General features: G+C 44.7%; 3 protein-coding genes across 3 annotated transcripts; 2 read left to right on the top strand and 1 right to left on the bottom strand.

Moving 5' to 3' along the window:
- Window positions 1–988: 988 nt before the first annotated feature.
- Window positions 989–4254, bottom strand: LOC140268505 (uncharacterized). The gene is made up of 2 exons (XM_072363413.1): window positions 4049–4254; window positions 989–3256 (listed from the first exon to the last, which is right to left on the bottom strand). The coding sequence occupies exons 1-2, from the start codon at window positions 4197–4199 to the stop codon at window positions 1941–1943; spliced, it is 1467 nt and encodes a 488-aa protein (XP_072219514.1). The 5' UTR covers window positions 4200–4254; the 3' UTR covers window positions 989–1940.
- Window positions 4255–5835: 1581 nt separating this feature from the next.
- nmnat2 (nicotinamide nucleotide adenylyltransferase 2) lies at window positions 5836–20500 on the top strand. Its single transcript, XM_072363451.1, has 11 exons — window positions 5836–6055; window positions 7660–7748; window positions 12638–12705; window positions 12967–13045; window positions 13645–13771; window positions 13891–13971; window positions 14218–14262; window positions 14402–14478; window positions 16159–16260; window positions 17523–17590; window positions 18625–20500. The coding sequence occupies exons 1-11, from the start codon at window positions 5971–5973 to the stop codon at window positions 18725–18727; spliced, it is 924 nt and encodes a 307-aa protein (XP_072219552.1). The 5' UTR covers window positions 5836–5970; the 3' UTR covers window positions 18728–20500.
- LOC140269089 (uncharacterized) lies at window positions 18730–22029 on the top strand. Its single transcript, XM_072364111.1, has 4 exons — window positions 18730–18760; window positions 18893–18996; window positions 19067–19135; window positions 20435–22029. The coding sequence occupies exons 1-4, from the start codon at window positions 18730–18732 to the stop codon at window positions 20969–20971; spliced, it is 741 nt and encodes a 246-aa protein (XP_072220212.1). The 3' UTR covers window positions 20972–22029.
- Window positions 22030–24660: the final 2631 nt, after the last annotated feature.

Raw genomic sequence — 24660 nt, 5'->3', positions numbered from 1 at the left:
TGATATAGAACGCACTTTTCTGCAGCTGCTGAGTCTTTGGCGACACTTAGAGATGTTTGGAAACTGATGAACAATCAACACTCATGTGTCTGCAGTTACAGAGTGGATATAAAAGCATGCAGAGTGTTGTAGTGATGCTATTAAAAACAACGGCTGCTTTAGTGGTTTTTATCAGACTGTAAATGGTGCAATAAGGAGAGAGCGTGTGTTCAGAGACTGAGAGGATCTGCTGGCACAGGATGACAACCGGCTCATCAGCCGTTTTGAGGGCAAACCTGGAACTGTGCAGAGCTGCAGCCGGTGTTGGAGCAACACAGCGAGGAGCCGTGCGCTGCTCGTGCCACAGCTGACGTGCACGCCTGGGGCATTCAGAGGCAGCTGCCAACCGATTGGGACTGTGCCAGCCTGTAAAACACATGGTGAATTTGTTTATTAACAGGGATCTCCTCTCAGGTTTAGTCGAAGCTGTTGTCGCTCAGATGTACGAACTATTTGTTTTAAGAAAGGATAAAAAGGCTGAAAGGCCCATCTAATCAGTCTCTGCACCTCTGAAAGTTCTGTTGCTCCTTCTTGAGCTTCTACTATCAAATCAGAATCGATCATCGCAGGAAAACTATCCTCCTTCATACAAGAGGAAAGATGATGCCTTTTATTCCCTTTGCCTCATCGATAACCAAAGAGGTGAGTAGGGACAAAAACGCACCCGGGATCACTGCTGGTGCTCGTCTGAATCCTTTCCCACGTTCTTCTCACCTTCTCATCATGTGAGATCAGTGAACTAACGAGAGTAAGGTAATCGTAACATGTTCTTATCAACATTAGTTAAGTTTGAGACTGTAAAACCTAAAGATATGTGACCAGGTCTGATGAGAAGAACCTCAAACTGATAAGTTAAAAGAAAGCTTTTAAGCTTTCATAGGTTCTGATTTTCCATTAAATCATTCAAACAATCACCTGTTGAGAAATGAGTTGACTTTGTGGAACCTTGTTTTATTAACAGTGCAAAAAAAGCAGTTTTTTGTTCTCTTTATTGCATAAGATACAGAAGCTCGGGTGAAATTATAGAACAATTCTTATTTTCTTCAGTCTGGATGTGAGTTTACAAAGTAATGAACTGAACAAAAAGAAACCACTGCATCAATTTAGTGTCCAAAGTCCTGAAGGCTCATCAGACTTTACCAGGTTTACAGTCCAACATGGGCTCCAAAGTCCGGATTAGTTTCCACTCGTCTTCATCGGGGAAAAGTCTAAATGCTTCCTTCAACAGAAACCACAAAGCTCTGCTGATTTATTTTTACATCCAAGAGTTGTTGAAACAGACGGCCGCCCTTCCTGGTTCTGGTTCTGATGGAGGGTTCTTCCTGTTAAAACTGAGGTTTTTCTGCTGGTTTCCGAGCTAGGCTACTTATTTAATTGGTTCTGGATGAATTGGACTAATTTGGAATTTAATTATTTTGATTTGACTGAATTATGATCGTATTACAATGAATTCGATCCTAACAAGCCTGAACTGGACGCAGTCTTTCAAGTGCCTCATAAATAAGGATTGTTCAGTGCTTCAAGGGGCTCATTGCAGACATTTGGAAATGAGTTATAAATCTTTTAACTGGCCACAGAGACATTGGCTGGAGGAAAATATTCACCACTGTCACAACATCCTTGATTTGACTTTGATCCGAGTCATTTCAGGTAAAATCCTCCAATAACCAAAGCAGGACGTGTGGTCATGACACAGTGAGCTACCCAGAATATGTGCTCACACAACTGAAGACTTCTCTGGGTTATTTCCAAATGTATGCAACACAGTTAGAAGACGTAAATCACCTGGTATCTACTTCAGTTGAACAGATTCAAGCTAATTATGGAGTTCCACAAAGACTTGTCATTAGACATATCAGTTCTGCATGTTTTTAAATATTCTTTCAGCATTAACGTGTAACTTAATCTTTCTCCACAGGTGCTGCTAGAGTAAGGCTGCTAAAATGCGAGTGAGATTTTTTATGTTTTCTTAGTGCCGAGGCGTCTCTGTATCTTTTCTCACAGATGTTGCAGGAGTAAGGCATCTCACCTGTGTGCGTTCTGATGTGGGAGGTCAAACTGCCCCTTTCAGTGAAACTTTTCCCACAGGTCTTACAGGAATGCGGCTTCTCGCCTGTGTGAGTTCTCATGTGGGCAGTTAAACGAACATTTGTAATGAAACTTTTCCCACATATTTTGCAAGAATACAACTTCTCAGCTGTGTGGACAGCTAAATGTCTTTTAAATGCTGAGGAGTCGGTAAATCTTTTCCCACATGTGTAACAAAGATAAGGCTTCTCCCCTGTGTGAGTTCTCATATGGACAGTCAAATGATCACTTTGAGTGAAACCTTTCCCGCATGTTTTACAACAATATGGCTTTTCAGCTGTATGAGTTCTCATGTGGACAGTTAAATTACCATTTTGAGTGAAAATCTTCCCACATATTTTGCAGGAATACAACTTCTCTCCTGTGTGGGTTCGCATATGAATGGTCAAACTACCATTCAGAGTGTAACTCTTCCCACATATTTTGCAAGAATACGGCTTCTCGCCCGTGTGTGTTCTCATGTGGACCAACAAACCTTCTCTACACCTGAAGTCTTTGCCACATGTTTCACAACAATAAGGCTTCTCGTCTATGTGAATTTTTACGTGGCGTGTCAAAGTTTTACTATGCCTGAAATGTTTCCCGCATGTTTTGCAGGAAAATGGCTTCTCACCTGTGTGGATTTTGTGATGATTTTTTAAAGACTGGATTGTATTCAATATTTTTCCACAAGTGTTGCAAGTATATGGCCTCTCATCTGTGTGTATTCTGTGAAATTTCTTTATTTGCCGCTCCTTCTCAAATCTTTTCCCGCTGGTTTTATTTCTCACAGATTTGTTACTTGTGCTTTTGTGGTATATCTTCTTCTGCTTCAGCTCTGCATTTGCACTTGATTCTGAGTCTGCATGCTTGGTTCCCTCCTGATCTTGGCTCTGAGCTACAGGAGAACTGTGAGCTAGGAGATGATCACTGTTTGATTCCACCTTTGTACAGTCACTCAGCTCAAACATAAAGGAATCGGCCTCCACTTTCACCGATAACGGCTCTCCTTCCTGATAGGTGCAGACTTCCTCTTGTTCCTCTTTAATCTGTGGAAGTTCACTGCCGAGAAGAGAATTTCTCTCCTGGAGACAGAACTGATGGTCAGCGAGATCCTGTTCCTCCTTACAGGCATGTTGCTTTTGGACGTCTGGAGGCGCAAAGAAACAAAAGAAAACAATAATGTGACGATTGTAAACAACTTAAAAAAAGAGAACATTTATATTCCAGTTCAGCAGATCATGGAGCTTTCCTCACATGTTGCCTCCAGGCTTTACGGACTAAATAAAGGGGTAATACAAACTCTCTAAATATTTGTCACCAGTCATTGAAAACCTGCATCCGTCTAACTTCATTTCATTGTAATAATGACAAATATCTTCATGTTTCAACAGATCCAGGGTGTCTACATCTGGTTCCACCGACCCAAACGATACGATCTCACTGTGGTGCTGACGCTGATTAACCTGCTGAGTCTCGCCGGTTCTCATTTATAGGTGGACATTCACATTTTCATATTAAGCCGAAAAGCAGCTGCAATCCCAGCAGGAAGGACGGCTGACCTGCTGGCGGTTACCATGGTGACACAACCTGGTGACATCACTTATGCCTCAGATGCAGGTTTCTGTCACATTAGTTCAAACATATGCAGCTTCCATGCTGGCATGGTGCAGAAACCAGTCCAGACATCAGACTGTCTGCGTGCTGCTGCACGTGAGACAGATCAAACACTTAAATCTGGAAGGACAAAGGTTCTCCTGAAATCAACTCTTAAATGTTTCTGACCGGACGGAAGTGACGGAATTAACCCTGAAAAATAGCTGCAGCTGCACCGTAACTTTCTCTGTGAGCCTGAAATAAATGTAACGTAGAGCTCTGATCAGGATCCTCCATCAGTCAGATTCATGTGTGAGTTCATGCAGCCCATCACGGTGTTCCGTACCTGCTGTGTGGGAGTTTATTCGGGGTTTCCAGGTGATTTCCAGCAGTCTGCGCTGACGGTCGATCTCTTCCTCGATGCTTTTCTCAAACTCTGGGACTTTCTCTTCCGATGAGGACATTTTTACTCTAAAAGAAGAAATATGAGAACACATCAGCTGTTTTTATTTTGTGTGTCCTTCTTCTTCCTGGATTTGACTTCTTCATCTTGAGTTTTATTTGCGGGTGTTACGGATTTGCGCGTCACCGCCACCTGGTGGTTGAAGAGAGAATCAACCTCTGATTCTTTTCCACCTTTACCATGTTCACCTGTCTTAGGTCAACTGTTGTGTTCAGTGTCCACATCCACATGTATGTAAACTACAGACATGTTAAACCTGAACATAAACCCAGAATCTGAGGCAGAAACAGAGTTTTTTCTCAGTTCTCAGCAGCTTTAAAGTGAATCTCTGGTCTGAGCTCCTTTATTCTCCAACACAGCCTGAACCCTCTGAGACAAGCTTTCTGTCATTTCTTTAAGGAGTCTTCAGGAATAGTTCTCCAGGCTTCTTGAAGGACATCCCAAAGCTCTTCTTTGGATGTGGGCTGCCTTTTGTTCCGTTCTCTGTCAGATGATCCCACACTGCTTCAATAATGTTGAGGTCCGGGCTCTGGGGAGGATTCATCCCTCCATAAGACCTGTTGCCACTGATTTTCAGTCCACTTCTTGTGTCATTTGGCACAGCTCAGCCTTTTCTCCCTGTTTCCCTTCCTTAAGAACGGCTTCTTGACAGCCACCCTTCCATGGAGACCATTTCTGATGAGGCTTGGGCCAACAGTAGATGGATCAGCTGAAGGTCCAGATGCATCTCTCAGGTCCTGTCAGGTCACAGCTGGATTTTTTCCTCTTTCTTAAGGACATCACTTTCAGATCCTGTTCATCTGTTGTAGATAGTTTTTTAGGCCTGACACTTCTTCTTTTGTCCTCCACTTGTCCAGTTTCCTCAAATGTTTTAAGGACACACTGCACACCATGCTGAGATATGCCAAGTTTTCAGCTAATAGCTCTTTGGGAATCATCTTGTTGCTGCAGAAATCCTATTTTCTGTCTGTCAAACTGTGTTTTCTTTGCTGTTTTTCATAGATGTAGCTAAAGAAATGGGAACAAATGATGTGTCTTTGTGACAGGCTGCTGGTAACAAAGAGCCTAAAGATCCAGTTTAAAATGGCTTCTTTGCTAAGTTGTCTGTTCTGTGTCGACACAACACTGGTTCATCCCTTGAGTTAGGAGCCTTTTTTCTGCCTGAAGGGTTCAAAGGTCAGAGTTGCTCATTTAAACAGCAGCATTTACACAGTCGAACGGTGAGAATTAAAAATGAGTGATTTAAACGGATCAGAACCGTTTAAACATATCTTTTATAGCTTTAAACATCTGTAGCTGCAGTCCATTAATTCACCTTTTTGTTCAGTATTTCAGTATTTTTTTAGATGCCTCAGATTTATTGTAATTTTACTTTACTTTCTCAGACTTTTACAGCTTTATTGTGTCTCTGTTGATCTTTTCTGACTCTTCAGGAGGTTTTTTTCCGGCCAGACATCAGACCTCCTTCCTCCCATCAGTGCAGGACACCTGGAAATCCATGAAGTCGTTGTGAAGCACCTGCTCGTCTTTCTGTGACGTTTAAAGGAAGATGTGAGCGATGATAATGTGTCATCGGACTGATGGGGCCTGGTGGATCTGAGCTGCATATTTAAAGGGGCTGAGCGCGCGCAGCAGTGCGCCCCCCCGGCTGCGGGGACTGTCTCTTTAAGACGCTGCCTCCTCCAGCATCCTGCCGCAGACACCAGCCTCGCCTCTCAGTCTTTGCTACGCAAATAACGGAGAACCTCAGAGGACCGGGACCGAAACGGACCGAAACGGACCGGCACACTGGACCCAAGGAAACCATGACAGAATCCACCAAAACGCACGTGATCCTGCTGTCCTGCGGCAGCTTCAACCCCATCACCAAAGGACACATCCATATGTTCGGTGAGCATCTGCGCTGTGGGGGAGGGGGGGGGGGACCCGGTACTGATCCGGATTGTCTGAGTCAGCTGTGAAAATGACAGAAAATATGAATGGAGCTTGGTTTGTTGGGTCAGGCCGCCGCTGTGCGGCACCGAGCTCCTGAAATGGGCGACGGCTCCGGCACCATATCAACACAGAGGGGGGGGGGGGGGGCACAGTTAAACCAGAACAGAACCCGGGACCGAACCCGGGACAGAACCCGGGACGGAGCCGGTATCGGTTACAAAGAGGAAAACACGAGAAAGCTCCGTGGCAGGGGCGCGCGGGCCTCGCGGCGCCTGTGGCGCAGCCCAGAAATGAGTCCATCCTCCGGGAACCGAACCGCGTTACACAACAGGGACAGAGACCGTGTGTGGGCTGCTGGTGCCTTGCTCAGCGGCGACTGGTCAGAGGACAGAGGAGAAGCAGAACCGCAGAGGAATCCTTCAGGGACCAAACCGAACCGATGGAGTTCTGATCCAAAGACAGATGTTTTCCAGATGTTTCATCATGTCAAACGAAACGAAACGAACCACCTTCATCTTTAATCTCAAAATGAAACCGTTTCTCACCTCATTTTATGGGCTGATTTCAGGAAGCTTCTGGTTTTAATTCAGTTATAACAAACAGATTCCTTTAAATGGATCTTTAAAGAGGTTCAGTCACACTGTTTTTACTGGTTTATTTCTGCTGGAGCTCAGAAAAGGAGCGAGTCATCCCTCTGACCCGAGAACTGAGATGAATCCACAGAATACCTCTGGGAGAAGATCTGAGGACCTCAGCACCTTCAGTCATGTTTAATCTTTCATTTGGACCTGAAACGCTGCTGTTTGCATCTGGACCAGATGTTTGGACCAGACTTCTGCAAATGAAATTTCTTTCCCAACTCTGAGAGTAAGGTTGTTGCTGCGACCCGATGAGCCTCCTGAGGGGCATAAAATGAGCCTTTTGGCCCCCGCTGACCTCCACCGGGGCTCAGATTTCATTATTTGGGTCAAACCAAAACCAAAGTTCATGACCAAAAACCACTGGATGATTCAAAGTCGCCTTTTAAGCAAAAATAAGATTTTCTGTGATGATAAACGGTAAAACTGTTAAAATGGGATAAATGATGTGTCCCCCTGCTGTTCCAAAAGGTCTTTAATTCGGACTCATTCCTCCAGTAAAAACCGTCTCACTGAGCTGTTCTGTTGCTGCTCAGATTCCTGCTTCCAGAAGCTTCTGAACCTCGCAGCAACAGCGTGAAACACTGCCGAGACGTGGCAGAAAACCTCCCCACGACAGCCAGTTAAGATCAATTATTTCTCTGTTAGAAGACAAAAAACCCGTGGACCGGCTCCAGAACCCCAAAGAACCTGGAACTGAGTTTGTTTCAGCAGAGCTGCTCTCGCTTTGAAACGTTCTTTCACTTTCAGATGGTTAGAATATGATGCTAATCAGTTTCTATTCATCATTAATGTGTTTAACCTGAACATTTGAGCTTATTCGTGTTGTTCTGTTTGTGTTTTTTACATAAAAGCCTTGGACTGTGCTGCAGCTCCATGTTTCAGGGGCCTGATGATCTTTCTTCTTCTGTTGTTCTGCAGAAAAAGCCAGAGAATATCTGCACAAAACGGGGCGCTTCATCGTGATCGGAGGGATCATCTCGCCGGTGCACGACTCCTACGGAAAACCTGTGAGTGGAGACGAAGACGACGTTCAGTCAAAAAAACGCTCATTTCCTCTGAATGGTTTAACTCGCAGTTAACAGTAACAGTTCACAGTCTGACCTGATGGTGGCAGCGTTGCTGTTTGACTTCGTGTTACAGTGACATGGCCGAGCTGCAGCTGGTGGAGGTCTGGTTTGTCTGTGGTTTTTCTTCTCGAATTTATCTCTTAACTCAGATTTAACTCAGATTTATCTCTTAACTCAGATTTAACTCAGATTTATCTCTTAACTCAGATTTATCTCTTAACTCAGATTTAACTCCGATTTAACTCAACTCAGATTTAACTCTTAACTCAGATTTAACTCTTAACTCAGATTTAACTCAGATTTAACTCAACTCAGATTTAACTCTTAACTCAGATTTAACTCAGATTTAACTCAACTCAGATTTAACTCTTAACTCAGATTTAACTCAACTCAGATTTAACTCTTAACTCAGATTTAACTCTTAACTCAGATTTAACTCAGATTTAACTCAACTCAGATTTAACTCTTAACTCAGATTTAACTCTTAACTCAGATTTAACTCTTAACTCAGATTTAACTCAGATTTAACTCAACTCAGATTTAACTCTTAACTCAGATTTAACTCTTAACTCAGATTTAACTCTTAACTCAGATTTAACTCAGATTTAACTCAACTCAGATTTAACTCTTAACTCAGATTTAACTCTTAACTCAGATTTAACTCTTAACTCAGATTTAACTCTTAACTCAGATTTAACTCTTAACTCAGATTTAACTCTTAACTCAGATTTAACTCAACTCAGATTTAACTCTTAACTCAGATTTAACTTTGAAACTTTTAAAAGTATTCTTTCCACTTATTTAAGCAGCGGCGTACCACAGGGCTCTGTACGAGGGCCCCTGCTTGTATCCGGTGGGAGTGAAGGTACATTTGAGGATCAGATTTATTCTCCCAGCAGCTCAGAGTCAGAACTACAGATGAACCCGTTATTCTGTCGGCCGCCTCCACCTTCAGCTACAAACACTTAAACTTAAACATAAATCTCTTTGGCTGCAGGAGGAGAAGCTGAGTCACGACTTCCTTCAGTGACCTTGAGCTGAGAAGTCCATCAGAACCTATATTTGGCACATCGGTCCGTTGGTGCCTGGCTGCAGATCAGTGGAGCGCAGCAGCGTTGAAATCTTTGTGCTTCTGGCTCGTTTTTAAGTGCAGAGACTTTAGCTCCCGGGCCTGAAACTGACTTAGAAAGCCAGAGGCTGAGATACCACAGTTCATTTGGTTTTCAGCCCCACATCACGCTGTTTTTGACGCGTTTGATGGCGTCTGTGTGGCCTTGCCAACAGACTGATGTGCAGGGTTCACATGGTCTTTGTTTTTATGACAGTGGTGTCACATCTTACTTATTTACCAAACTCTGCAGAGATGCTTTAGGATCTGTTTCTTCATGGCTGCAGAGTTGCACTTGGACAGCGACTCTGTCTGTGAGCACATCAGCATCTACTGACAGATGCATACTGAAAGCTACCTGGTTGTGTGCTGAGAGCCTCGTGCACACCCTCAGATGACATGACTGCTGGTTTCCTTCGTCAGGCGACTTTTTTTAATGGTCTCTGAATGAATTGGACTCATTTGGAATTGAATACATTTGATTTGATTGGGTTATGATTGTGTTAGAATGAATTGGACTGTAGTGTAGATGCCTTCGGCACTTTATGAATAAAACCGAGTTGAATTAAGATCGTTCAGACGCCACTAAAGTGAAAACGGATCAGGGTTAACAGCCTTGTGAAGTATTTTAAAGTCATTTTAAAGTAGATTAACGTTACAAAGCGTTTTATTTGGAACCCAAACGAGTCGTTTTTTATGCTCCAAAGCAAACCAAAGGAATTTGGTTCCTACTTTACCAGGTGGAGCAGCTGCAGCTCAGGAGGTGCAGTGAGAGGTTGCTGGTTCACTCCCCAGCTTCCCCAGCCTACATGTCAACGTATTCATGGACAAGTTTCTGAATGTGTTCGTCTCTCTGGAGAAAAGCTTCTGCTGTCTCCTCACGGTTAAAGCCAGACAACCAGCTCGGATCCGTTTGCTGTTGGACTCATCTTCAGATGTAGCCGAGTCGCTGCGGTGTTCATGAAGACATGCAGGTGTCCAAGGTGTTCGTTCTCAGCAGGGAGTCGGCCGTGTGGGGAGATGAATGTTGAGCTTTCCTGTGAGGCTGTGATGTTTTGAGCTGTGGACCAACGCAGCTGTTGAAGCATCTACTGTGCGACCCGGTTGGCTTTATGAGTCCAAAGTTTCCCCTCAGGCATCAGAGGCCAGGACCAAACGGCAGTGTTTGACGCTCTGTGTGTGAGATCTGCTTCATATGATCATTGTGTGTCTGTGAGTCTGAGTCTTTGTGTGCTGTTCAAACTGAGAATAAGTGCAGGCTGCTTTATATGTTCCTCCCTCATCAGATAACATCTGCGGCTGTTTTCCTGTCTGCTTCCTGCTGGAATTAATGAAGGTCTTGTCCTACTTTTGCTCCGCCGCTGAAGAAACACACAGCATGAATAATAAATGCTGCAGAAATCCAGTTTCTGCCACATCAGGAACCTTTGTTGTTCGTGTCAGATTCTGTTTGTTCTTTACCAGAGTGATCCAGCGGGTCGTGAATGGCAGAGATTAATTATCCAGTTACTGCTCCTGCAGTTTTATTGAATAGTTCTGATATGTTCAGTGGTTCTGATCCAGCCCTCCTCACATAAAAACAGCTGCAGTGATTTACTGAAACATGGTCAAACATGAATATGTTTCTGTATTTATCAGACGCTTTTATCCAAAGTGACTTACAGGTAGGCAGATAGGGTAAGGGGGTCTTGCCTAAGGACCCCTACTGGAGGTAATACCTTTAATGCAGGGGATTTGAACCCAGATCTCCCACATGAAAGGTGGGAATCATACCACTATCCAGTCTATCCTATAAAAAATGTAAATACAGAGAAATGAGAGCTGGGTCGGGGCTCTGGGTCGAGGCTCTGGGTCGGGGCTCTGGGTCGGGGCTCTGGGTCGGGGCTCTGGGTCGGGGCTCCGGGTCGGGGCTCTGGGTCGAGGCTCTGGGTCGGGGCTCTGGGTCGAGGCTCTGGGTCGGGGCTCTGGGTCGAGGCTCTGGGTCGGGGCTCCGGGTCGGGGCTCTGGGTCGAGGCTCTGGGTCGAGGCTCTGGGTCGAGGCTCTGGGTCGAGGCTCTGGGTCGAGGCTCCGGGTCGAGGCTCTGGGTCGAGGCTCTGGGTCGGGGCTCTGGGTCGAGGCTCTGGGTCGGGGCTCCGGGTCGAGGCTCTGGTTCGGGGCTCCGGGTCGAGGCTTTAAATAAAGAACAGTAAATGTTCTCACTGAGTTTGATGCAGCTGGAAATGTGAGTTAATAAATGTTCTGTTGACCCGTCAGCAGCAACACTTTGATGTTAAATCATCTTCTCACACAGCTTCCTCTCTGTGAGACACACCTTCTGTAATGATCCAGCTGTTCCAGAACGACTGAGAGGCAGCAGTTCCTCTGTGTGAGAAAGCTTCATTCGTGCTGCTCTGTGGTTTCAGACGACATGTTCTGCTGTACAGATGTGTGCTGATGCTGCTGTACAGATGTGTGCTGATGCTGCTGTACAGATGTGTGCTGATGCTGCTGTACAGATGTGTCCTGATGCTGCTGTACAGATGTGTGCTGATGCTCCTGTTCTGCTGTACAGATGTGTGCTGATGCTGCTGTACAGATGTGTGCTGATGCTCCTGTTCTGCTGTACAGATGTGTGCTGATGCTCCTGTTCTGCTGTACAGATGTGTGCTGATGCTCCTGTTCTGCTGTACAGATGTGTGCTGATGCTGCTGTTCTGCTGTACAGATGTGTCCTGATGCTGCTGTTCTGCTGTACAGATGTGTCCTGATGCTCCTGTTCTGCTGTACAGATGTGTGCTGATGCTGCTGTACAGATGTGTGCTGATGCTGCTGTACAGATGTGTGCTGATGCTGCTGTACAGATGTGTGCTGATGCTGCTGTACAGATGTGTGCTGATGCTGCTGTACAGATGTGTGCTGATGCTGCTGTACAGATGTGTGCTGATGCTGCTGTACAGATGTGTGCTGATGCTCCTGTTCTGCTGTACAGATGTGTGCTGATGCTCCTGTTCTGCTGTACAGATGTGTGCTGATGCTGCTGTACAGATGTGTGCTGATGCTCCTGTTCTGCTGTACAGATGTGTGCTGATGCTGCTGTACAGATGTGTCCTGATGCTGCTGTACAGATGTGTGCTGATGCTGCTGTACAGATGTGTGCTGATGCTGCTGTACAGATGTGTGCTGATGCTGCTGTACAGATGTGTGCTGATGCTGCTGTACAGATGTGTGCTGATGCTGCTGTACAGATGTGTGCTGATGCTGCTGTACAGATGTGTGCTGATGCTCCTGTTCTGCTGTACAGATGTGTGCTGATGCTGCTGTACAGATGTGTCCTGATGCTGCTGTACAGATGTGTGCTGATGCTGCTGTACAGATGTGTGCTGATGCTGCTGTACAGATGTGTGCTGATGCTGCTGTACAGATGTGTCCTGATGCTGCTGTACAGATGTGTGCTGATGCTCCTGTTCTGCTGTACAGATGTGTGCTGATGCTCCTGTTCTGCTGTACAGATGTGTGCTGATGCTGCTGTACAGATGTGTGCTGATGCTCCTGTTCTGCTGTACAGATGTGTGCTGATGCTGCTGTACAGATGTGTCCTGATGCTGCTGTACAGATGTGTGCTGATGCTGCTGTACAGATGTGTGCTGATGCTGCTGTACAGATGTGTGCTGATGCTGCTGTACAGATGTGTCCTGATGCTGCTGTACAGATGTGTGCTGATGCTGCTGTTGTGTGTCTGCAGGGTCTCGTGTCCAGCCGCCATCGCCTCACCATGTGTCAGCTGGCTGTTCAGTCCTCTGACTGGATCAGGTGAGACTGTAACTCTGGAAATGACCTGATTTCATTTCCCTTCCTGCTGAGAGTTCCTCATTCATAGCCTCCATATTTCTGTCATCATTTTACTTCTTCTTCACTGGATTTGGTTTTACTTTGAGCTTTCTACAGTAAACAGAACAACTAAAGAAGTTCATTATTTTCAGCAGAAGAAGAAGTAAAATGTGAACTGATTTAAAACAGCAGAGTGAGGCCAGTTTTTCTGAGCCTGTGGTTGTTTGGTGATGTTTGGAGCAGGGTGGACCCCTGGGAGTGTTACCAGGACACCTGGCAGACCACCTGCAGTGTGCTGGAGCATCACCGTGACCTCATGAAGGTGAGTCTGTGGGCTTATTGGGAGCTTCCATGTGAATATTATGCTGCTTTACTGGTTATGATGCTTTACTGAAGATTACAAGATGATGTGTGAACATTTAGCAGTGATAGAACCAAACTGGGAAGCCCCAAAGTGGAGCTTTAGGAGGTATTCTGTGCAGCTGGTTCCAGATGATATTTTATGTTTGTTATGTATTTAGCAGACGCTTTTATCCAAAGCAACTTACAGGTAGGGGAAGGGGGTCTTGCCTAAGGACCCCTACTGGAGCTTTCATGCAGGGGATTTGAACCCAGATCTCCCACATGAAAGGTGGGAATCATACCACTCATACCCTAAAAGATGCCCCAAATGACAACAAGTGATCTCAAACAACTAGAACAATGGATGAGAGACGACCATCGAAAAAGATGCCAAAGAATTCCAAAAACAGAAGAAAAAAACTGCTAAAAACAACCAGAAGAGACATGAAACGACCACATCCTGATTCAAAGAGCTCACAGTTTAGCTCCGTGTTACTCCTGAGATTTTTAATAGAGTTAAAAGAAGAAGCTGTCAGTTAGATGTTTGCAGCTGAGTCCGTTCATGTTTCCGTCCCTCAGAGAGTCACCGGCTGCATCCTGTCCAACGTCAACACGCCGTCCACCACGCCTGTGATTGGTCAGCCACAGAACCAGACTCCGCCCATCTATCAGACCCACAACAACATGAACCACAAGCCAACAGCCAGTGAGTCCCTCCTCCTTCTGTCCAGCCTCCACCACATCACAGCTTAAATAAAGTGCACGAGTCCTCGTGCACGTGCCTGCGGTGCTCTGAGCTTTGCTTCCTTCTGTCCTTCTGCTCAGTCAAACTGTGGGGGAAGATCAGTGAGAATTTGGGCAAAATCTGCTGCGTTCGCCCGAGCATCGAACGTTTCACCTTTGTTGGTAAGAACACACGAGGCTCTTTTCACAAACCTTCCTTTTTAGATTTAGGGTTAAAAACATTGAATAATATGTAAAGAACAGCAGAACTTAAACATGTTGTTCTTGGAGCTAAAATTCTCTGACATCTCTTTGCACATTTTCTGCAGAATAAGTTCCAGAAACCATTTATATGACGTTACAGCATAAAGAAAATCTTATTTTTGTGTCATAATTTAAATGTAAATGTATCTTTTTTTAATATGTCAGATGAAAATGCCAACCTGGGGACTGCAATGAGATACGAGGAGATCGGTGAGTGGCCTCCGGACCTGAGCGGACTTGGTGTTGTGTCCTCTGGTTTTCCTTCCTCCTGGTTTGTTTGGATCCCGTAAACGTGATGTTTACTGAGGTCGTGTTTGTCTCTTTCCTCCTGCCTGTTTGTCGCCTGTAGAGTTACGCATCTTGCTCCTGTGTGGCAGTGATCTCCTGGAGTCCTTCTGCATCCCTGGCCTGTGGAAGGACAGTGATGTAAGCACAACGTAGCCCCGCCCCCACGCACATGTAGCTCCTCCCAGCTACATGTAGCCCCGCCCCCACGCACATGTGGCTCCTCCCAGCTACATGTAGCCCCGCCCCTTAGTTAGTCTTCTCCTGTTGCAAACATCAATTGGTCATTTAAATGTTGTTGACAAAGGAAATTATAATCATAATAATACTATTTTAACGACGTTACTGCACCAGTTTTAAGTTTCTTATTTAAAAGAATTATTTTAGATTTACCCTCTTAGTTCCTGTGGAAGCAGTAAGGGTTCACTTAGTTTTTAACTCACTGCTTCTGTGTTTTGTCTCAGTTTTTGCTCAATAACACAGTTTAATATGTCATGTGTTCATCTGAGGTTGGATTTTTATGTCCTGATACGCAAAACCTTTGAATTCTAAGTGAACTTCTTTGTTTTTTAATGAATGTTTACGAATGTTTCCTTTGATGCTCACTTATGAACAAAGAGTGATAAACTGACCAGTTTCAAAGGCACCAACTGATACAGAACACAATGACTTTTTATTCTGAATTTCCTTTATAGTCAACAGTTGGATTCAAAAGTTGCAGCAAACTTTTCTTCGTCAACAACAGTTTCAAAGGTGAACATAAATCCACTGTTTCACCTGAGATGAAAGAAACTGTCTTATTTCTCACTGTTAGAAATGAAAGAAAAGTTGTCAACAGGTTATTGTCTATAGGAATGTTTCCATTCACATTTTTATGCACATTTTTCAGGGTGAGCATAAAAAGTCAAAGTGGAAACATAAAATTCAAATGAATCTTTAAATGTCAGGAAAAAAAAGTAGATGGAACCATCAGCTGTGTGGACTGACAACACTGGAGATGAGATTCTTCCATCACGTTTTCTGTTTTTGAGGCATGACTCCAGCTCTTTTAATTACTTCATCTTGTTGTGTCTTTTCTGCAGTTAATGACACCGACTGGAGAATTGGCTCCACCTGCTGTTTAACTCCGGGGAAAATGTACTTTAAACTCAGTTTAAATCAGGGTTTCCTGATCCCGGTCCTCGGGCCCTTCCCCCTTCTGTCCAGCGTGTTTCATAGGTTTCTCTCGTCAAACACACCAGATTTTAATGAATGGATCTTTACCAGGCTTCCTCAGAGGCTGATGAAGAGCTGCCCCATTTATCTGAATTAGGTGTGTTGGAAAAGGGAAACGTGTAAAATATGCGGGACAAGAGGGCCCAAGGACCAGGATTGGAAAACACTGGTTGAAATGTTCATTTGCTGTTTTTTGCTGAAACTTTTAAAATTGCTGATGGAAAGTTATTTATAATTATTGAGTCTATTCTAAAAATAATGAAAAAGACAGAAAATGCAGGAATAGACACCCGACTTCCATGCGTTGAATATTTCACTGACTTAGCTCGTTAGTATTAGCATTATTAGTGGTTAGCCTGGGAGATTTATGGTAATTGCATTTTGATGTAACAAATTGTTCTGAATGTGTCACTGCATCCTCCATTTTAAAGATGCTTTCTCTCAATAAAGATAAACTTGTGTGTCAAAGTTCACCAGAACTAGCAGTGACCAATCAATTTCAGTAATATGAACCGATTCAGATCTAAAATCTGTTGCTGTGACGACATGAAGCTGAAGTTGCCCTCGGCCCGTGAGATCCTGACGGATGTGTTTGTGTGCTTTCAGATGGAGGTGATTGTGGGGGATTTCGGGATTGTGGTGGTACCTCGTGACGGAGTAGACACAGAGAGGATCATGAATCACTCGTCTGTTCTCCGCAAATACAAGGTCAGTACACAGTATGCGATGAACACGACACAACGAAGGGGAAAGCATGCAGACAGGAGGTTATATCAATTTACCATCTGACAAATGATGCCAGGAGCTGCAGCTACCAGTACGTCTAACCAACAACCCACTAAATTAGAACACTAAAATGTCTATAACGACTGAACTAAAACTACACTGAGCAGCAGAGATTAAATAGTGTTTTTCCAGCAGCCAGAAACAAAAGAAGGATTCTACATATTCGAGCTAACTGTGCCTTATCTGACTCGAGACACTGCTTCACACACAGAAAAGGTACAAGAAGCTGTTGCACCAGCTTTAACTTTGTAAGTTACAAGGACTTGAAAACTGGTGCATTTTTGTACCTTTTTGCCTGTTCCTTTAAAGGAAAGATTCTCCACCTTTAGAGATAAGAATCTACTTTTATGTTCTGGTACAGAAATGATTCATGAGAAACAGCCATCCCATCTTTAGACCATTTCGTTTAACCTAACATGCTTGAATTTTGAGGGAGAACCCCCACATAGGTACAGGGAGGATATGCAAACTCCAGACAGAAACAACATACAGCAGACAGCCAACATCTGGACCAGGAACCCTCTGGTTGTGAGGTGATAATGCAAATGACCACAGTGCATCGATCAAGAGTTAAACATATCTGTGGGCCAAAACCTGAAGCTGCCATTGATAATTATCCACCTGTAGAGGTAAATAAGGGTCCAAAGAATTTACCTGAGGGACCTATTTTGTACCTTATGGGATACTGTAACCATGGGTACAGACATGAAACCCTTATTTCTTTATGTGTTGGGTTGAACTAAGTTTTTCACAGCCAATGTTAAGGAAAGAGTAGATTCTGGTGCCTCGGCGCAGACTGAGGACTCACAGGAGAGATCATATCTCTCTGCTGGTTGGGGAATATCTCAGTCCCTCTTGGAAGAGTTGGAGGACATGGCTGGAGAGGAAGGTCTGGTGGTCTCTGCTCAGACTTTTGATCTGGTCCAGGAGAAGCAGTTAAAAAGGAATGCTTTGATGGATTTACAAGTTTAAGCTCATGCTGCTTAGAGGACTGATTACGGTCCAACTCCAAACCCACAGGAGGCTGGTTTCTGAGACTTCTGAGTAATTGGCTTCTTGTTTCCCACTGCCGGCCGACTCAGTCTCCACTGTTGGTTCATTGCTGGCTTCAGAAAACACTTTTACCGGCTTCTCCGTATTCTGACCTCTGTGCTTAGTAACATGTTCTCTGTTCTTGGTTTCAGGACAACATCACCGTGGTGAAGGATGCAACGAACCATCCAATGTCGATTGTCAGCTCAACAAAGAGCAGGTGGGAATAAACACAAACTCAACACATCAGTATTCATGCTGTAGTTTGAGCTCAGACATTTTTCAGATCACTTTTATCCCTGTGAACCATGATCAGCATGTCCTGCACTTAGATAGGTCCAAGACACCGACATACCGCACACATGCAATGCTTATTAGCGTAGCCTCGCAGAGTAGCAGTCAATGCTGCCTCCTGTGAAATGTGCGTGATTTTATTCATAGCATGAGCAAAACTAAAGGAAAATAACTCAAAGTTAAAGGTAGAATAAAGCAGGTAAACACTAATCTTCTTTTTCCAAGTTAATATTGTTTGTTTGTTTTGTTTTCTACATGCTTTTTTCTGAGAAACTGACCAGAGATGGTTGTTATAAACATGGGCCACATTCCACTTCTTTACCTGCGCATACCGGCTAGCTAACAAAAGTAGAAGTTCCTCTAAGCTGAATCCCAACGCCTGTGCTTGTCCAACAATTTCAAGACAAAATGTCTGTTTGGATAAAAGTCTATGAGCAGTTTGTTCATGTTCCACTGAAGCACTTATTAATCCTCTATGAACATATCCGTGTTCCTCAGAATCCTACATGTTTTTAAATGAACATTTCTGAAGATGAACATACTGCTGACGCTTCCCCCAGTCCTGGAACATACAGCTGTCTGACCTCAGCTCTCAGATTGTAGGTGGTTTTCTGCAGATTCAAGGCAGAAATCCCCACCTATTGCACATATTCAGCTCATATGATGTCTTCTAACATATAAACTGTCTTCGGGGCATGTTAAAAACTTTGAGTGGAGGGAAATTTTAACTCGTAGACTTTAATTACTGTCTTTCATAGCAGAGATGAGTAGTTTGGTCCCTACTGTCGTCGTCTCTTGGTGGTAAATTGGTTTAAATTAAAATTAAAATCTTTCCTCCTTCCCTGCAGTCAGAAATCAGTGTGGATCAGACTTAATGACTAAGTTTTTTAGCTGAAGGTTTGTTTATCTGTGACATGATGGAGAGTTTTTGAGGTATACTCCCTCCCCCATTCCTTTTAGACTGGCCCTGCAGCATGGCGATGGCCACGTTGTGGACTACCTGAGTCAGCCTGTCATTGACTACATCCTGCAGAGTCAGCTCTACATCAACGCCTCGGGATAGAGATGACGACCTGCCTGCATGAAAACAGGGAGAGTGGAGGATGGGGGGGCTACCTTCAACTGTCATCTATATATTTATAACCCCTCTCCTCTCTAAAACTAAAACTTCCTTGTCTGTCTTCTGTGTCAAACATATACTCTTCTTTGAGCTGTCGCTTTCCAACAGGAGCATTAGTGTCCCTCCTTCTGTCTGTGTCATGTGACTTTACCTTCAGGGAGGGGGGGTATTTGGGGAGGGGCAGCGTTGACAGCAGTGTCTTCTTTCTCTGTGTCTGAATTAAAGTTTCTGGATGCATGACAGACAGCTGGGCAGTGTGCACGGACTCTTCTTCTGTATCAGGGTAGCATCGCGCTGAAACACGACAGGGTTACTGGGCTCCATGCAAGAACCACTCGCACCAATGGTGAGGTGAGGATGCAGACCTCACATGGACTCCTGTGCAGCGCGGCTTTCCGTGGCGTCTGGAGAAAGACTGAGATCCAGAATTTAAAGTTGATCTGAAATTTATTTTACTTTCTGCTAGAAAACACTCTGAAGTTTTTGGTTTGACTCTCCAAAACCCGAAGATCTAACGTCTTCACATTTGGACTTTAGTTTGTCCCCGTTGGTTCTGCCAAACGTTTTAACCACTAAGCTGAAAGCGGTGCTGATGGAGGGAAGAATGATACCACAGATAACCAGTGGATGCTGGTTCTGGGTCACCTCACCTTTCTCAGGCTGTTGGGGGGGTGCTCTGGAGCTCAAATCCCCACCTTCTGTGTTAACAAAGGTCCACAGAGGCATTTGTCTCTGTTAAAGCTGTTACTTTCCTTTCAAAGGGGGAACTTAGAAACACCTGTAACCAAACCCAAAGATGAGTCTGTAAGTGGGTCAGACTGTTAGAAGTACTTTGACTTTGTGCTCCAGGGTGAGCTTGACCTGGTAACCTCTCAGTAAAATAAGCTAATGTTGTGTCTGCTAAGCTGCTCAGAAAGCAGAGCTGAAAACCGCTCGAATCTGAGTAGAACTTTGTGCAAAGCAGCCGTCTTACTCTACGTGAACAAATACACAGATTCACCTGCTGACTCAACATTTGTTTTTAAATTCGTTCAAATTTAAAAACAATAAACCTTCGGTCCAAACGACCCCTGAACTGTGAGATGCTAACGTGTCCCTGAGCTGCTGTTTTCTGTCAGCGTTCACAAGATACGAATATTAAAATGACCACTTCATAACTATTTAGATTTCTGTCAAATCATGTGTTTTATTACTTGTAGACCCAACTATGTGGATTAAATAATTAATTAATTAACTCTAACGATGTACCCAACATTAACCGTAGTGCAGGATGAGTTTCAAACCAGGAACTTCTTGCACTAAAGTGCCCCAAATGCTCAGGGTTTAGGGTTCCCCTCCATCCCCTCCTGCCCCCTCAGTGTGTTTAAGGGCAAATAAACGCGATGCATGTTGGAACAGATATGGAGACACGTGGCCTCAGATGATGAATGAAAAGTGAATCTGTATCTGCGAAGGGAATCATGTCAGAAAACTTGGTTGGCCCATCTGCTAAAGTCCCAACAGTTTAGACGTAGACTTTAGACCGAAGCTGATCCAAAATAACTTAAACTGCAGTGACTGGACCAAAACCTTTGAAATGAAACTTCAACTTAAAGCAACACAAGAGAAGATTTTGGACCTTAAAAGCATGTCCTCTGACTCATTGTATAGAACACTGACTTTTGTTATGCACCTGGAGCACCTGGGGCACCTGGGGCACCTGGAGCACCTGGAGCACCTGGGGCACCTGGAGCACCTGGAGCACCTGGGGCACCTGGGGCACCTGGAGCACCTGGGGGCACCTGGGGCACCTGGAGCACCTGGGGCACCTGGAGCACCTGGAGCACCTGGAGCACCTGGGGCACCTGGAGCACCTGGAGCACCTGGGGCACCTGGAGCACCTGGAGCACCTGGGGCACCTGGAGCACCTGGAGCACCTGGGGCACCTGGGGCACCTGGGGCACCTGGGGCACCTGGAGCACCTGGGGCACCTGGGGCACCTGGGGCACCTGGGGCACCTGGAGCACCTGGGGCACCTGGGGCACCTGGAGCACCTGGGGCACCTGGGGCACCTGGAGCACCTGGGGCACCTGGGGCACCTGGAGCACCTGGAGCACCTGGGGCACCTGGGGCACCTGGAGCACCTGGGGCACCTGGAGCACCTGGAGCACCTGGGGCACCTGGGGGCCGAGGCGCCACAGTTCATGACTTCAGGTCCCAGACCTGCACCACAGCTTTTTGCTTTATGGCCACTTGACATTTTTGTGGGTTTTTGATGGTGTCTTTGTGGTCTCACACGGACATTTGTTTTTATGGCAGTGACGTTACATCTCAAACCTGTAGGGGGAGCCAAAGAGCAGGTTAAATGCCACGTTCTCCTCTGGTTTCGGATCAGAACCCGAGTGTTCTTGCATGAGGCCCGGGGTTTTCTGCAGAATTCATTGCTGTCTCAGAATCTCACGTGTCGGGAACAGTTCAAGCTGCAGGGTAACCATGACAACACTGAGCCGTGGTGCAACCCGAGAAAATAAAAGCGGGTTTAAGTCAGACTTCAGGGCGCCGTTTGACCCGATGATGATGATGACGGCACCTTTTGTAAAGACGGGATCTTCGGAGTCGTTTAGGATCATTTTTCTTTCGCTCCTGTTCTTAGACTGCATGCTTAGTTCTGACAGTTTGGGTTTGGCATGAATGTTTATCCCTTGTTAGATTATTATGGTCTGTTGTGAACGTGTTTGCAAAAAAAAGATAAATGAAAATAAAAAGGAAAGAACACAAAAAGATAAATAAGTTATACAGAATAAAAGATAGCTTCAGTGGGGATCATAGTCTCCCACTTTTTCCATTTTCTATTCACTCTAAATGTATTGATCTCATCTGTGAGGAATGATTTCTACATGTAGTCGAGTGTGTGCAGGTGTGTGTTCACAGGACTTTAGGTTCAGTCACTTTGTGTTGTGACATGTTGCTAAACATGAATGTGGTTTCTGTATTGATCTGCCTTCTTTTTCTTTCTAAACTCTTCTGATTGTAAATTCTTCAAAGTGACATTTTTCTGTGTGCCTGAGGATTTATGAGTGTGTTTACAGACCAGGATCTGATCTCTGAGCAGAGGCAGTGAGGTAAAGAGCAAATGAACCGGAGAGACTGAATGCAGCCATTGTTTAGTTTGTGTTTCCTTGGTTTTGACTCTCTTTACTTTATTCAAACTGTGGCTACATTTACACCCCCTGCTGGCAAAATAAAGTATTTCTTCTAAGAAATCATCTGAACGCTTCTTCTTCTTTCGGCCTCTCCCTTTATCAGGGGTCGCCACAGCGGATGCAACCGTTTAATAAATCATCTGAACTCAAACTCTTCTTATTACTTTTCCTCAGCTGTCGGCCTTCATCAGATTCAGACTCTTTAAATTTACCCCAGAGCAGATTTATATGAACAAATGATTCATTCACTGAGTCCAAAATCAGAGGCGACTTTTCTAATGAAAAACCCTTTTTCAGTGGTTTTAATATTGTAAAGTAAGATCAATGCTCTGATTAACTGATCAATGCTCTGATTAACTGATCAATACTCTGATTAACTGATCAATGCTCTGATTAACTGATCAATGCTCTGATTAACTGATCAATGCTCTGATTAACTGATCAATGCTCTGATTAATTGATCGATGCTCTGATTAACTGATCAATGCTCTGATTAACTGATCAATGCTCTGATTAATTGATCGATGCTCTGAATAACTGATCAATGCTCTGATTAACTGATCAATGCTCTGATTAACTGATCAATGCTCTGATTAACTGATCAATGCTCTGATTAACTGATCGATGCTCTGATTAACTGATTGATGCTCTGATTAACTGATCAATGCTCTGATTAACTGATCAATGCTCTGATTAACTGATCAATGCTCTGATTAACTGATCCTCAGTCAGTGTGAGCAGCTCTATAAAAGCAGAAGTTCTGTCAGTTTAACACGATGCCAAGGAGGAAAGACATCAGCAATGATCTCAGAGAAGCAGCAGCTGCTGCCCATCAGTCTGGGAAGGGTTATAAGGCCATTTCCAGACTATCTGGAGTCCATCATTCTACAGAGAGAAAGATTATTCACAAGTGGAAAACATTCAGGACAGCTGTCAATCTTCCCAGGAGTGGACGTCCCAGCAAGTTCACCCCAAGGTGAAGAAGCCCAGAGCTACATCTCAGACTCTACAGGCCTCAGTTAGCATGCTAAAGGTTAAAGGTCACCCCAAGGTGAAGAAGCCCAGAGCTACATCTCAGACTCTACAGGCCTCAGTTAGCATGTTAAAGGTTAAAGGTCACCCCAAGGTGAAGAAGCCCAGAGCTACATCTCAGACTCTACAGGCCTCAGTTAGCATGCTAAAGGTTAAAGGTCACCCCAAGGTGAAGAAGCCCAGAGCTACATCTCAGACTCTACAGGCCTCAGTTAGCATGTTAAAGGTTAAAGGTCACCCCAAGGTGAAGAAGCCCAGAGCTACATCTCAGACTCTACAGGCCTCAGTTAGCACGTTAGAGGTTAAAGGTCATACATCTCAGACTCTACAGGCCTCAGTTAGCATGTTAAAGGTTAAAGGTCACCCCAAGGTGAAGAAGCCCAGAGGTACATCTCAGACTCTACAGGCCTCAGTTAGCATGCTAAAGGTTAAAGGTCACCCCAAGGTGAAAAAGCCCAGAGCTACATCTCAGACTCTACAGGCCTCAGTTAGCATGCTAAAGGTTAAAGGTCACCCCAAGGTGAAAAAGCCCAGAGCTACATCTCAGACTCTACAGGCCTCAGTTAGCATGTTAAAGGTTAAAGGTCACCCCAAGGTGAAAAAGCCCAGAGCTACATCTCAGACTCTACAGGCCTCAGTTAGCATGTTAAAGGTTAAAGGTCACCCCAAGGTGAAGAAGCCCAGAGCTACATCTCAGACTCTACAGGCCTCAGTTAGCATGTTAAAGGTTAAAGGTCACCCCAAGGTGAAAAAGCCCAGAGCTACATCTCAGACTCTCCAGGCCTCAGTTAGCATGTTAAAGGTCAAAGGTCACCCCAAGGTGAAAAAGCCCAGAGCTACATCTCAGACTCTCCAGGCCTCAGTTAGCATGTTAAAGGTCAAAGGTCACCCCAAGGTGAAAAAGCCCAGAGCTACATCTCAGACTCTACAGGCCTCAGTTAGCAAGTTAAAGGTTAAAGGTCATACATCTCAGACTCTATAGGCCTCAGTTAGCATGTTAAAGGTTAAAGGTCATACATCTCAGACTCTACAGGCCTCAGTTAGCATGTTAAAGGTTAAAGGTCACCCCAAGGTGAAAAAGCCCAGAGCTACATCTCAGACTCTCCAGGCCTCAGTTAGCATGCTAAAGGTTAAAGGTCACCCCAAGGTGAAAAAGCCCAGAGCTACATCTCAGACTCTACAGGCCTCAGTTAGCATGTTAAAGGTTAAAGGTTAAAGCCCAGAGCTACATCTCAGACTCTACAGGCCTCAGTTAGCATGTTAAAGGTTAAAGGTCATACATCTCAGACTCTACAGGCCTCAGTTAGCATGTTAAAGGTTAAAGGTCACCCCAAGGTGAAAAAGCCCAGAGCTACATCTCAGACTCTACAGGCCTCAGTTAGCATGCTAAAGGTTAAAGGTCACCCCAAGGTGAAAAAGCCCAGAGCTACATCTCAGACTCTACAGGCCTCAGTTAGCATGTTAAAGGTTAAAGGTCACCCCAAGGTGAAAAAGCCCAGAGCTACATCTCAGACTCTACAGGCCTCAGTTAGCATGCTAAAGGTTAAAGGTCACCCCAAGGTGAAAAAGCCCAGAGCTACATCTCAGACTCTACAGGCCTCAGTTAGCATGTTAAAGGTTAAAGGTCACCCCAAGGTGAAAAAGCCCAGAGCTACATCTCAG

Source organism: Leuresthes tenuis, unplaced genomic scaffold (assembly GCF_036924035.1).
Source record: "Leuresthes tenuis unplaced genomic scaffold, fLeuTen1.0.hap1 SCAF_14, whole genome shotgun sequence".
NCBI classification, from domain to species: Eukaryota; Metazoa; Chordata; class Actinopteri; order Atheriniformes; family Atherinopsidae; genus Leuresthes; species Leuresthes tenuis.
This window is presented reverse-complemented; position numbering and strand designations above follow the sequence as displayed.

Excerpts from the sequence above, each read along its gene's own strand:
- nmnat2 (XM_072363451.1), top strand. The coding sequence starts at position 5,971 with ATGACAGAATCCACCAAAACGCACGTGATCCTGCTGTCCTGCGGCAGC. Across the intron at positions 12,706-12,966 it reads CAGTCCTCTGACTGGATCAG|GGTGGACCCCTGGGAGTGTT; the intron begins GTGAGACTGTAA and ends TGTTTGGAGCAG. Across the intron at positions 16,261-17,522 it reads CTGTTCTCCGCAAATACAAG|GACAACATCACCGTGGTGAA; the intron begins GTCAGTACACAG and ends TCTTGGTTTCAG.
- LOC140269089 (XM_072364111.1), top strand. The coding sequence starts at position 18,730 with ATGACGACCTGCCTGCATGAAAACAGGGAGA. Across the intron at positions 18,997-19,066 it reads GCAGTGTCTTCTTTCTCTGT|GGTAGCATCGCGCTGAAACA; the intron begins GTCTGAATTAAA and ends CTTCTGTATCAG. Across the intron at positions 19,136-20,434 it reads CCACTCGCACCAATGGTGAG|AACACTGACTTTTGTTATGC; the intron begins GTGAGGATGCAG and ends CTCATTGTATAG.
- LOC140268505 (XM_072363413.1), bottom strand. The coding sequence starts at position 4,199 with ATGTGTTCTCATATTTCTTCTTTTAGAGTAAAAATGTCCTCATCGGAA. Across the intron at positions 3,257-4,048 it reads AATAAACTCCCACACAGCAG|ACGTCCAAAAGCAACATGCC; the intron begins GTACGGAACACC and ends TTGCGCCTCCAG.